At 41.0% G+C, this 12569-nt stretch overlaps 1 protein-coding gene across 1 annotated transcript in view; it reads left to right on the top strand.

Annotated features, from left to right (window-relative positions):
• Nucleotides 1-639: 639 nt before the first annotated feature.
• The window catches only part of nrxn2b (neurexin 2b), a gene marked incomplete at its 3' end in the record, with an annotated part of 753200 nt that continues 741270 nt past the window's right edge, over nt 640-12569 (top strand). Inside the window, exon 1 of the mRNA XM_080519167.1 lies at nt 640-1309. Coding sequence (XP_080375293.1) covers nt 673-1309 — 637 coding nt within the window. The 5' untranslated portion in view covers nt 640-672. The remainder of the gene's footprint in view (nt 1310-12569) is intronic.

The raw sequence follows: 12569 nt of genomic DNA, 5'->3' as shown, positions 1-12569 counted from the left end.
CCGCGGGTTTAAGGAGGAGAATGGGTCCATGGTGAAAATGATTAACGCGTTCAATGCTCAAGCAGACACCAGCAGGCTCTGATACCCTTCCACGCCACACCGCCCTCCCTCTCTTGCTCATTTTTCTCTGCTTGCACTCCTCTTGAAGAAAGATCACAATCTTTCCCCCAAGCTTTTGGCAGCAGCTCAAATTTCCTGGAAATTGCAACAAGATCTGGATTCTGGAGACGAAGGTTCTATTTTCAGTCCAGGATAGACCAAGAGGCTTTTGAGAGAACGGCTGTGTTGAAATTATCATATTCCTCTTTTTTTTTTTACTCTCCGCTATTCCTCAGTCCCGGAGGCACCAACTGATGGAGAGACGAAGGAGAGAGTCAGGATAAGGACAAACATAAGCGCATCAGAGAGAAGAGGATAAACTGCTTGTTGGCCAGGGAAATTGGTATAAGGTTCCTGTGAGGATTATTCATTTTCCAATTCATTGGTATATACTGATAGTTGTTTACATTCAAATCATTTACCCACAGTGAAGCAAGGCCTCAGCTCTGTGGTCAAATAAACCTTGAAGGAATCAAACGGAGCAGGGAACAGTTTAGCATGACGAGAGGGTTAAGATTTCTGTGTTGGCCCCTGTGGCCCCTGACCCTCCTCAGCCTGCTCACCACAGTGAAGATGCTGGAATTTGGCGGTGCCCCCGGCCAGTGGGCGCGCTACGTGCGCTGGGAGGCCGGATCAGTAGGAGAGCTGAGTTTCAGTCTCAAAGCCAACATCAGCAAAGCCTTGGTGCTCTACCTTGACGACGGCGGCAACTGTGACTTCCTGGAGCTTTTGATCGCCGGCGGACGTCTCCAGCTGCGCTTTGCCATCCACTGCGCCGAGCCGGCCACTTTGCACATGGAGACGCGGGTGAACGACGACCGCTGGCACATGGTGTTGCTCACTCGCAACTTCCGGGAGACCTTGCTCATGGTGGACGGGGAGACGAAAGTCGCTGAAGTGAAGTCGAAGAGGAAGGAGATGGCGGTTGTCAGTGACCTGTTCGTTGGTGGGATCCCGCCGGACGTGCGCCTCTCAGCACTGACGTCGAGCACGGTGAAGTACGAGCCGCCCTTCCAGGGATTGATCTCCAATCTGAAGGTGGGGGAGATACCTCCCACACTGTTAAACAGCCAGGGCATTCAGAGCAACCTGGAGTACATCTGCACCAAACAGAACCCATGCTTCAACGGAGGGTTTTGCTCTATTCAGTCTGGAGAAGTTCATTGTGACTGCACCCACACTCGCTTCAAGGGAAAATACTGCAAAGAAGGTAAGGAACACCACACTGTTTTCCCCTCATTTTTCATGCAATGTTTTTGAGTTGTGTCTGTGGGAGTTGCTCCTTAGTTTCATAACTGCTGAGATGAGATATTTCGCTTTTTTGTTATTTAAAGCACTCAGTCTATTTAACGGCGAAGGATGACTGGCGGGACCTCATTTATTGCGGTCATTAAGAAGTGTAATGGGTAACCGGCTCCAACCTGGGCAATGCTTGACAATATGAAAGTACATTTTTTTATTGCAACAGAGGGAGAAAGCTTGTAAGTTAGACCATCAGGAAAACAACAATAATGGCAATATTGCAAATCCGCACACAACAGACTCCGTTTTCTCGGTGGCAGGTTGGAACATTACTGCTATGTTGTCTATGAAGCAAAAACTAACATGTTTTATATAACGTATCCAAATATGCCAGTGCTTTCATGGTTTTCACACAATTGCAAATAATTTAATCAAAAGAACTATTTCAAAAAAAAAAAATCATGATTTGTGTTTTGGCTGCTTGCCAGCCAATACAGAGAATCTGTAGTAGTAGCAACAGATGCATTTTCGAAAAGATTGAAGGTTTGAAATTTAAATATTGGAAAACAATAAATAAAGTCAGCAAATGAATGTTGTGGGGGCCAGCCGAGGAAACATCACGAACCACAACACCAGCAGGATCTCTGCTAGACTTGGCTTGATTTGTACCTCCAGATAATGAAGAAGCAAATGGTTTCAGGTATTGTCAGACAAAATCGTACATTAATCTGTCATCACAACTTGTCCGAGGACTTTGTATGATGTAGAACACACAATGAGTAGTCTATATTCATGAAGACAATTCTTTTCTTTTTTTCTATGGCTGTCAGACGTAATTGTTAGTGCATCCCATTAGTAATATGACGTCCCCCCCCTTTATTAAAAAACAAAAACATTTTTACTCGGACAGACCCGTACATTTCAGGGAATATGCTTTTTTTTCCGGATTGGGTCTATTTTAGCTCTGAATGTTTTCATAGAGAAGTCAGCTTACATACCGTCTCACACACAAGACATGATGTTATGTAAATGAGGTCTTGGTCATCAGGGGACGAATATTTGTCCTGTATATTCAGTGTTTGAGGTCATTCAAGGTTCTCAGAAGTGAATGAGTTACATGTTATTTTCACTTGCACATTTCTGTGTATTTTTAACCTTTTCTCAGTCTGCAGCGGAAAGGTCAGAGATCTTCCTGGCTGGAGCCGAGCGGAGGGTGCTCTGTGTTCTGGTAATGTTTAATAGAGGAGGTGCTGACCTGGTGAGGGCTCAGAAGAATCGTCTGAGGGTCTTTGTGAGGAGGCTGCTTGAGGCAGACATTTAGTTTCAGTATTCTATCCTTAAAAAAAAAAAACTCCCCCCAAAAAAAACGTTTTGAATAAGTTTCTTTGCCTGAACAATCGAATTGTTGAGAAAGACACTTCTGAGGGATTACGTGAGTCATGCGAGAGTCGCAGACGTGGTGCAGGTGCTTCTTTGAATGTGGCTAGGATTTATTTGAAAACAATATTTAACATCAAAGCTGGTGAATATTTCAAACATGCGATCACAGTGTGGGCCTGCTTTCCTTCATTTTTTCACCCCCTTCTGTTTTCTTATTCCTTTTTTTTTTTTTTTTTTATTCCTTCTATCTGTGTTCTGTCTTTCGGAGCCTATTGTCTCTGGCGTGCACCCGGCTCTCGATGGGTTTGCTCTTGGGATACGCTCCTGCGCTGTCAGCTCACGTCAAACTCGGTTCTGTTCCAAAACCTGCGGCTCCCTCCTTCACTGACACATCCCATTTCCATATCTATGGGGTTTTTTTTTTTTTCCTCCTTACCTCTTCACGTTCATCCATCTCCCCTGTTCCTCCTCGTCTCGCCTCCTACCCTTCCTTTTCTCAAGGCTATCTGAGTCTTTCCACCTCTCTTCACTACCCCCTGTCTGTTCCAAGCTAGCTCCCCTACTCCACTTATCTTTCACCTTTACCCGCCGTCAGCACTTCCTACGCCGGCAACTCCTCCTGCGTTTATTTCCGTGTTTCTTTCATCTGTCTGCATCGCAGCACCCCGTCCACGAGTTCTCTTATTCCTCCCATGCAGCCATCAAAAATGGCTTTCTCTGTCTTGATCATATAAAACAGGAGGGGCAGCGGGGGGAAGAGACTAAGAAAGCCCGGCTTTCATCCTCTATTACCCGCCGCACCCTGTTGTTAATATTAAATTGCGACTTTTGGAATAATCAATAGGCTCGGGAGATTGCCAGCTCTGCCCCGTGTGATGAAATGACTTGTAATTACACGGCGCTCAAAAGGTAGATAATTATTTTGCCAGGAGTCATGTCAATTGTTTGAAGTTGTGCATTATTGCGGCACTTAGATAAGCTTTGACAGTTGTGGGAGAACAAAAAAAAAAAAAGAGGACCCGAGTCAAACAAAAATATTTAGCTCGTATTTTTGGTTGGCGTATTGCTTTTGATAGATCTGAGGCGATAAGAAGAAAAAAAAGCTGTGGGAGTCTTTTCTGATGTAGAAAGTTTAGAGCAGTCTTAAGCTGCTGCTTTATGCTTTTCACCACGACAAAAACAGGGTGCTTCTTCAATTCTTTCGATTGAGGGGATATTTGGAGGTCTGATAACAGAACGGGTGAAGCCACTTTTACTTGGACAGCCACATACGTCTGCCTTCCTCTTTCTCCCCTTCTGTCTCTGTCTCATATTTCACAGTTCGTTTAATTCTTCGAGCCTTTTTCTCCCCTTCTATCTCGGCCCGCTCTGTGTCAGATTGCTGTGTGGTTGCTGGAAGCAGATACTGCTGCCTGGCTTTCGGCTAAATTGAGAGCAGAATACCAATGCGGTGCTACAGTGACTGCAGGAAACATTTGTCCTTTTGAAATGGAGAAAGAGGGAGAGAGTAAGATAGAGAGGGAGAGAATGTTGATGGAGGTAAAGAGGAGAGAGACACAATGAGGGAATCGAGGAAAGAGTGATGGCGTTGAAGGAGAGCAAGAACGAGACAGGCAACATGAAGATATTCATTTACTCAGTGTTAATTTATTTCCAGAGCTGTTCTTTGGTTTGAGGACTGCAAATTGGGTCATTATGGTCGCCTGCCAGAGCAGCGGTGTATTTATTCGTTTTATCTAACTGGGTGGGAATGTTAAGGTCTTTCGTTCTACCTTTCAGTCGGTTTTAAGGTACTTTAAATGTCTCCACTAACAAAATGGTGTTCTTGTCTCGTGTGTTAGCTCCGTCATGAAGGGCCTGTGTTGGAGGAAAGCTCTGCTGCCTGCTCACTGCAGTGGGGGAGTGTCTTTTAATGATGAAACCATTTTGGATGATGTATTTATGACGAGTTATAGATGATCATTGATTAGCTGTCCTTCGCAACGTTTTACAAATCAGGAGCATAACAATGTAGGGTTAAAATTAGGTTAAAAGGGTCAAGCGCAATACTTTTTTTCTGAAATAGTCTGGTGGAATGAATGTTATCCATCCATCACTCGCAAGGACTGTTGTGGGCTTAAGCCTATTCACATTTAATAGTTCATTCTACAAGCATGCCTTTGGACAGGGAAAGGGGCAAACATTCCTTGAGGAAACCCTCGCAGGCTCAGGGGGAACGTGCAGAATGCCACATACACAGTGGGATTTAGGCCCACAAATGGTGGAAATGTAGAAGTTTTTTGAACCAACAGCATTAAATACTGCAGCAGTCAAGTTCAGTAATAAAATAGTGATCACACATTAAATCAAATATGATAGCCTCGCCTACAAAAATGTATGTCATGAATACATACGCCAAAGACAACTCACACTCACAATCAAATGAACTTGCAAATATAATTGCAAAATGCATGTAGCCTACACAACTGATCAAAAAGTCAACTGATTATGAGAATGTAATATTGTGTAATTCTTAATGAGAGGCCTTACTAAATTTGTTTTCAAAGAATCATTGAGGTGAGGCTGGTCTCAAATGTCTCTTAAATCAGAAACATATCGCTGTATTTATTTACTTTTTCTCTTGGATTTATTGAACTTTCTACATGGCTTAGCTGGTTTTAGAGCAGAGAATTGTACTGTATTGCTTTTCTTCATGCCATAAATCCCTTAACCTCTGAGGGGCCCTGACAGTTAGCCTCCATTAGCTAATAGAAGTGAGAACAATGGCATGACGGTCTATTTTGCTTCAAACTGGCACAAACATAGGTAAACATGTAGACTTTTATCCCTCAGAGACATCTGGAAGTGCATCACCAGTCAGTGAGCACAGTAATGATAGAAAAAACATTTTGAATGTATGCCATACTTCATTCTCAAGTCCTCAGAAGACAGGCTTCATTATCAGATATGTTATTTCCGGTGTTTTTCAGACCAAAATCAATATCTACCCATCTTTATCGGCTAGATAAAACTACAGAGGCAGCATAAAAAGAAAGACACTCCAGAAATTATGCCAGTAACAAAACAAATGGACCAAAAACCAGGACTGACTGAAATCAGTTGCAGATATAAATTATTCTGTTGAATTTGTCATTGTGAGCGAAAAGATGGCTTCTTTTTTAGAAATAGTTTCTTCTGATGTTTATCTGAAATTGATCAGTTTTCACCTCCGGCTGCCACTCAGAGTGGCGTGTCATGATCACCCAAAAAAAAAAAAAAAAGTTTTATGTGGCGATGAGCCAAAAACAGCCTGTTGCCATGAAGGTAGAAGAAGCAGCAATGGGAATATGAGTCACCCAAAGCAACAGCTGGTGGGCTTTTACAGGACAAAAAAAAAAAAAAAAAAGGAGCTCCTACATGAGTACAAAAGATGTGCTTCATGGACAACGGATAGTTACACAAACCGAAAAGACATTGAAGGATATCCACCCTTCGAAAGAGCCAAATAAGAGTGCCTTTGAGCGAATAAAGCTAGAAGATAAATGGTAATTTTTAAATGAGGGTTTCAGTTATTCCTCAAATAAGAACCCCAGTGGCCCATCTCAGGTCAGGATTTTCCCTTTCTGGATATCTGTATAAAACACTGAAACATCTGATGCACTTGGAAATAAAACAAGACCTATCATGCGGAGTGTGGTAATGAACCCCAACTTCAGCTATCTGTCCTGCCCTAACTTGTCTTTCATGAATTCAATGCAACACTTAGTTTGTTCTTCTCTTTGTAAATCTGCATCACAATATCTTAACACCACAAAATAATCTGCTCGAGGTGAGTTTCTTGATATTGAAGATGAGCAATGAGATCAGTGACAAGCACACACCCGGAGGTCAAATACCCTAGAACACGGGTGTCAAACACGTACAGCGCAATTTGGTCATGAATGGGCCATACGGGCAAAATAGTGCCAAAAAAACCTTGAAATTTAAAGCTTTAAGTTTTTCTTTGTTATGGCACAGAGTATATAGCACGTGATGAAAATGTAAAAGTAATAAATAAATAAGAATAAAATGAAAATCTAAAAATAAAGCCAATTTTAATGACTTTAATAATATGAATGCTGAAGGGTCCACGGTTGTTGGACATTTCAAGCGGTTAAGTTTTGGTAATAATTAAATATAAATGCCTCATGAGGATTTTTGCACCAAAAAAAAAAGTGAAATAATTTGAGCCGTCCTAAAAAGTATGTGCAAAAGCTGGAAAGCTACCATTTTACTTGGGCTGTATGCATGTCGTTTGGAGGTTTATGGATGGAGTTTCCGTTCTCTACCTATGTGTGAATGGGTTTAACTAACTTAGCAAATGAAAAGCATTAATAGATTGAATAGTCTAGTACAGTAGTCAGCAACCTTCAACAGTCAAAGATCCATTTGGACCCGTTTGCCACTGAACACAACACATTGGGACCCTCGTCTGCATCGTTCCTCCGCATATCTGCTGATTGGTTGTTACCAACAAGCTTACAATATTCAAATAAATGCTGTAAACCCTCTGTTATTGTTTACATATGCCGCTTTGCGCACACTAGTTGTTTTGTTGATTGCGTTTATTGGAATGTGGGCGCTCCACAGCACCGGAGTCTCCCGACGAGGTGCTGATGCTGCTCTCTGGAGCAGGAGAGGAGGAGATTGAGCAGGAGCTGGACGCTGCTGTTTGGAATGAGAGCGTTTTCCAAGATGTGCCACCGAGAACGGAGGCTCACGGATTCAAACTGCCATTGAGATGCTGCCACTTCCGCGTTCTTTACGCAACAGTTACATTGCTGTGTCGTGACGTTACATACCTGTGTCGTTACGTGGTGTTCAACGCTTTGAAAAATGTTTATTTAGATTCCTGGAAAAAGTGGTTTGCATGTGAAAACCGTTATTCACCGGTATTTGTAGATTATTATACTCTCATCATACACATTGTACAGTGGTTAGCTCATACATGTGGACTCGGGTTCAAATCCAGGCCATATCCTGTATAATGAGAAGTTTCTACCTGAGCTTGCATGTACTTCATCGTGCAATCACAAATCTTGTGTGTTTGGATCATTTCCTGTTTCTTCCTGCTGGTCAGCAGGAGATGGATGACCTGTCGAAAGTATTCCCTACATACTTCTCCATCCAGTGCAAGCTGGGAAAGGCTCCACAATTGTGAGTGGCATGGCTGCGCAGTGGTTAGCACGTGCACACAGGTTAAATACCATTTGATTTGTGGTCACCACCTCTCATAGTGAAGTTTACATGTTCTCCCTGTGGTTGCGTGCGTTTTCTATCGTCACTTCCTTGTCTGCTGCAAAGCCATGCTTGTTTGGTTGATTGATGACTCTACAGTGAGATGGATGCGGGCATTGAGACCTGTCCAGCTTGTACTTTGCCCAAAAAACTGAACTGGGATGAGCTCCAGCTTCCTCCTTCCTGTATGAGTTCGAAATAAGGATGAATTTATGACTTGATGACGTGTAGCATTAAAACGTGTTCTTGTTTAGAAATGAGAATTTCAAATTAAGATGCGATATTCAAGATATTATTGTTTCCTTTAAGTGTTGGATGGTGTACAAAGTAGTCCTGAAGGTTTGATCTTCCCTTGCCCTTTTGTCTCTCAGTAAACATTTGAACTCGAGTTTGAATGGTTTGATTCACCAATAATAATTTTATCGGATAAATCGTCTCATTTATTGATATCATTGTGGATAGCATTCCACATTTTGTTCAAAAAGCCACACAATGACGATTATGAACTAAATGCATAGGCATCGGAACCTTGGAGGGACGTGTTCCCCCTCAATATTGGAGACATGAGCATCTATCCCACCCAATAATCACACAACCGCGGAGGAGAAAACTATTCGACGTTGAAATTTGTAAGTGGTTCTTTTATTTTGACGGTGCAGCACAGCATCCTGTCAGAGCTCCGCCCCCTCCCTCGGCGGCTCTGACTGTTACAGGAGGGGGCAGCAGCTGTGGACTGTTGGGCTAATTATCTACAATACATCTTTTGAACGAGGTAAACTATCACACGTATTGCTAAATTATAATGTCATGTTGTTCGTTTAAATTCATATTTCGGGAAAAAAACAATCTGTGGAATTAATTCTTAATCCTGGGATGGTCATTGGTCCTTTAACAAGCTTCTAACTTTGTCAGTGTTCGAGTGTCATCAACACTGGACACAGTAGTTTGTCATCTTATTTCAATACAACACAGAAGAAAAGGCTGAAACTTTTTTTTTTAAGAATAATGTCAGTGTTAGAGATGTTATACTACACAAGGAGAACACCTCATCACTCCAACATGTATGACTTCATATTAGAGAGTATGTGTAAAATGTTTGGGTGATGGAACTTCAGGGCCTGAGGTAAACTTAAAAAAAATAGATCCAGAAAGGAGAACAGGCCAGGACTGATGTCAAGATACATTTTCAGTAATTATTTCACAGTACTATAAGTCTTTGGGTTAGGATTTGATCACGTGATCAGCAGCAATACTCCACTAGTATTCTGCATATTTATATATGGTGAGATACTCCATCATGACCATTGGGTGATTTTTCTTCCCAGTTTAGTGTTACAATGGTTCACATTTATGCAGTCTTTACGGAGACATTCTGTGTGTTTAGGAGCAGGAAGGAGGAGGAGGAGGAGGAGGAGATGATGGTGCATGACTGGAGGTGAGGTCTTAAAATAAAGTCGGGAAATATTTTACTGTAAAGGTTAAGTTATGCTGTAAACAGTGTTAACATTGTATGAGCATACATACATCTGCATATCAGTTGTTAAGGTTTTTTTTTATACATAATAAAGACTTTTAACACTGACTTTTTTTTTTAGCTTTGGTAAGTCAAATGCCATTACTGTACATTAAGATATGCAATGTTGTTTATTGTAAATACATGAATGCCATGCAGGGACATCCAGGGCTGGAGGCAGTGAATCAAAGTGAGGGAGGGACAGGAGCAGAGCGACAGGTAAGAGAGAATAACTAACAGCAGATTTTATAAAAGCTAAAAAAATAAATAATTGTTGCTTGCTCGTAGTAAGTTCAAACTTATTGGACTTTATTGGAGCCGTACTTGACCAGATGTCAATATGTGAGCAGTTTGTGACTGCAAATGACGGGAGGAAAACACATTTAGTCTCTTTGGCTCAGGCCAGAGTTTTTCCAGCCTTTTATGTGTCGGTTCACGTTTGACACTGAAGAAACCCTCTGACATGCAGATTATTGGGTGTAAACTGCAGGACACTGACGGTCAGTGAGACACTAAGCTCGTCGATTAGACGTGAGAGGTCTCACTTTTATTCATTTTTTATGGCCAGACTTTTGCACTGAACGATTGGACAACGAAAATAAAGCCTAATAAATAAGCAAGATTTGTTCTTTTCCAAATTTGCTGTATTGAGTTTGCAAACTGACTCGGTTTATTTTACTGTCGATTGTTTTACTTAAGGTTTTAGTAAGAGGCATAACATTAAGAATTATAATTATCTAATGTTGAAATTTATCATTTTTGCATTTCAATCATGTGATATTCAAAAGTAAATAATCTTTGCCACATTATACGTCTTGTCAGAAAGTTGTTACTGAAAGAACCAGTTCAACTGCCAGACAACCAGTAAATGCATTTTTTTTTTTTTTTACCACAATCGAATGGATTTTGACCAATATAAACACATTAAAATGAACCCTAACCCTGTCTTTGTTCTACTGAAATATTTAGCTTGCTCGTGAGCGTGCAGTTCTGTGATGACAGAATCATTATGTGTTGTTTAAAACTCGAGCCATTTTGTTGTGGAGATAGAGGGGGCAGCGGTGGTTTGCGATGGAGTTAATTTTTGAAATTTCTGGTTTAAAATATTTATGGTCAAGTTTCAGTCAAGTCAAGTTTCCAATACCCCCCCCCCCCCATGTTAAACTCATTCCGACGCCCTTGACTACAGTTATTTCTTTTATTTAAACAAAATAAATACATTAAAATTGCTTTTTCATCAAAAGCAGTCAACACACCTCAATATTATTTATTGTGCGTGACTGATGCTGGCAGTACCGTGCACTAATAAAGATATAATAAAAAATAAATAAGTAAATGCTTGATTTTTAAAGGCAGGGAATAAAGAAATATAGATCATGTCAATAAGCGACATGAACAGATCACACTCGTCTGAAAGATTATTAGTTTTTCCTTCCATCGTCTTTACTGATAGCTGCTGCAGGCTTGTGAAACCAAGTCTTCAGAGGCGGCACACTTTGATGTACACATTAGAGTGAACCGCAGAGCGGCTGAAGTTTGACACATGAAAACGGCGGCTCTCAGATCTGCTCGCTGCGGAGATGGAACGGAAAAAAAAAGAGTTGAAGCTTCAACCGTGTGATCTGAACCGCATTGTTCTCCGAAGATCCACATTCGACATCCATTCACTGACAGCTCCTAATGCAGTTTGCGACAGATGATTAAAATAGAAGCTATTAGCTACCAAGGCCCAATTCACTACAAAAAAAAATATTGCAGAAAATCGTTAGTAATGATGAATGTCAGCCCTTAAGTGGAATCGGTGCAATGTGAAAATTGAATATGACGGCTGAAGTTTTTGTCATTTAAGGAGGTTGTGCCATTTCATCTCCCTTAAGTACAGTTTTGTTTTCTCACTACACTGCACGGTAGAGTCTCCACTTTCACAATGTTTTTCCTCAAGTCTTAGCTACATCAGTCCACGAATACACCGTAGTATTTTTACTCGGTTACGTCGCTGGCATTCAGCTTGAATTGGAAGTCGTTCGGAAAAGTCAAAAATCAAATGGCAACATCACCTCATGGCTCATTCGGTTGACCAAAAAGCTCGGAGAACTCTTTGCTTCACTTAAAAGCTTCATCACAGCACTGGAATTATTTATATGCTTTATGAATGCATGTAAGTGCGTCTTCCACAGCGTAATTGTCTATTAGGTTGCATTCAGTAATAGATATGGCCATGCCTCTTTACCATTAGCTGCTTGTAATTAAAGCGGCTACGTGCCTCTGCAGGCCATTGTTTTTGTAATTGATCCTGACCCTGTGTTTGTTCTTGTGTTGACCTCCACACAGCAATGCAGGGCGAGGCAGCTATGAGCACTGCAGTCGGGGTAATTAGAGGTTAAATTGCTTTGTGAAAAGACCTGCTGTGATATTAATACATTCATGGACCCAACAAATTGTAAGCAGTCTTTGAAGTTGCCATGGGATTCGATGTTCATCTCAGTTTGGAGAAATGTGTCATTTAATTTCTTTTTCTTTTCTTTTTTTCATTGTGAGCAATTTCATGTTTTGAAACTTACTATATTTAGTCTTTGCATGATAATTAATTCGCTGCTTTAAAAAAAAAAAATAGAAACACATTCAATTCACTGTATTCAATAAATGGTCAATCTTAAAATGTTACTTACAAAAATACAATGTTAAGACACGTTTCAGTATAACATCCTTATCACATAGTATGTTGGCTGTTTAAAATTACAGAAACATTCTCTTTCATTTCTAAGGCCCCATTTACGCCACAACATTTCAAATTTACCTTGTCATGTTCAGCCTCTAGTGGGTGCTGTTGGCTGCCTACAGAGAACAATATAAACATTTATAATGGCGAGTGCACAGACTATCAACTTATAGCACGTTTTCTCTTGAGAGCGTTGCGTAAACGGAACATAAAGTGACTAAAGGAGAACTCGCACTGATCAGTTCTACTAACAAAGCAGACAGCTTTCTGAACGTGTCCAAAAAGCTGTTCTTGTACATCCTGAAAACAGTACTTCATAAGCTTCATAGCCCCCCTTCTAAAAAAAACTTCTAAGCTTCT

The sequence above is a fragment of the Blennius ocellaris genome (assembly GCF_963422515.1).
Source record: "Blennius ocellaris genome assembly, chromosome: 23".
Lineage (NCBI taxonomy): Eukaryota > Metazoa > Chordata > Actinopteri > Blenniiformes > Blenniidae > Blennius > Blennius ocellaris.
This window is presented reverse-complemented; position numbering and strand designations above follow the sequence as displayed.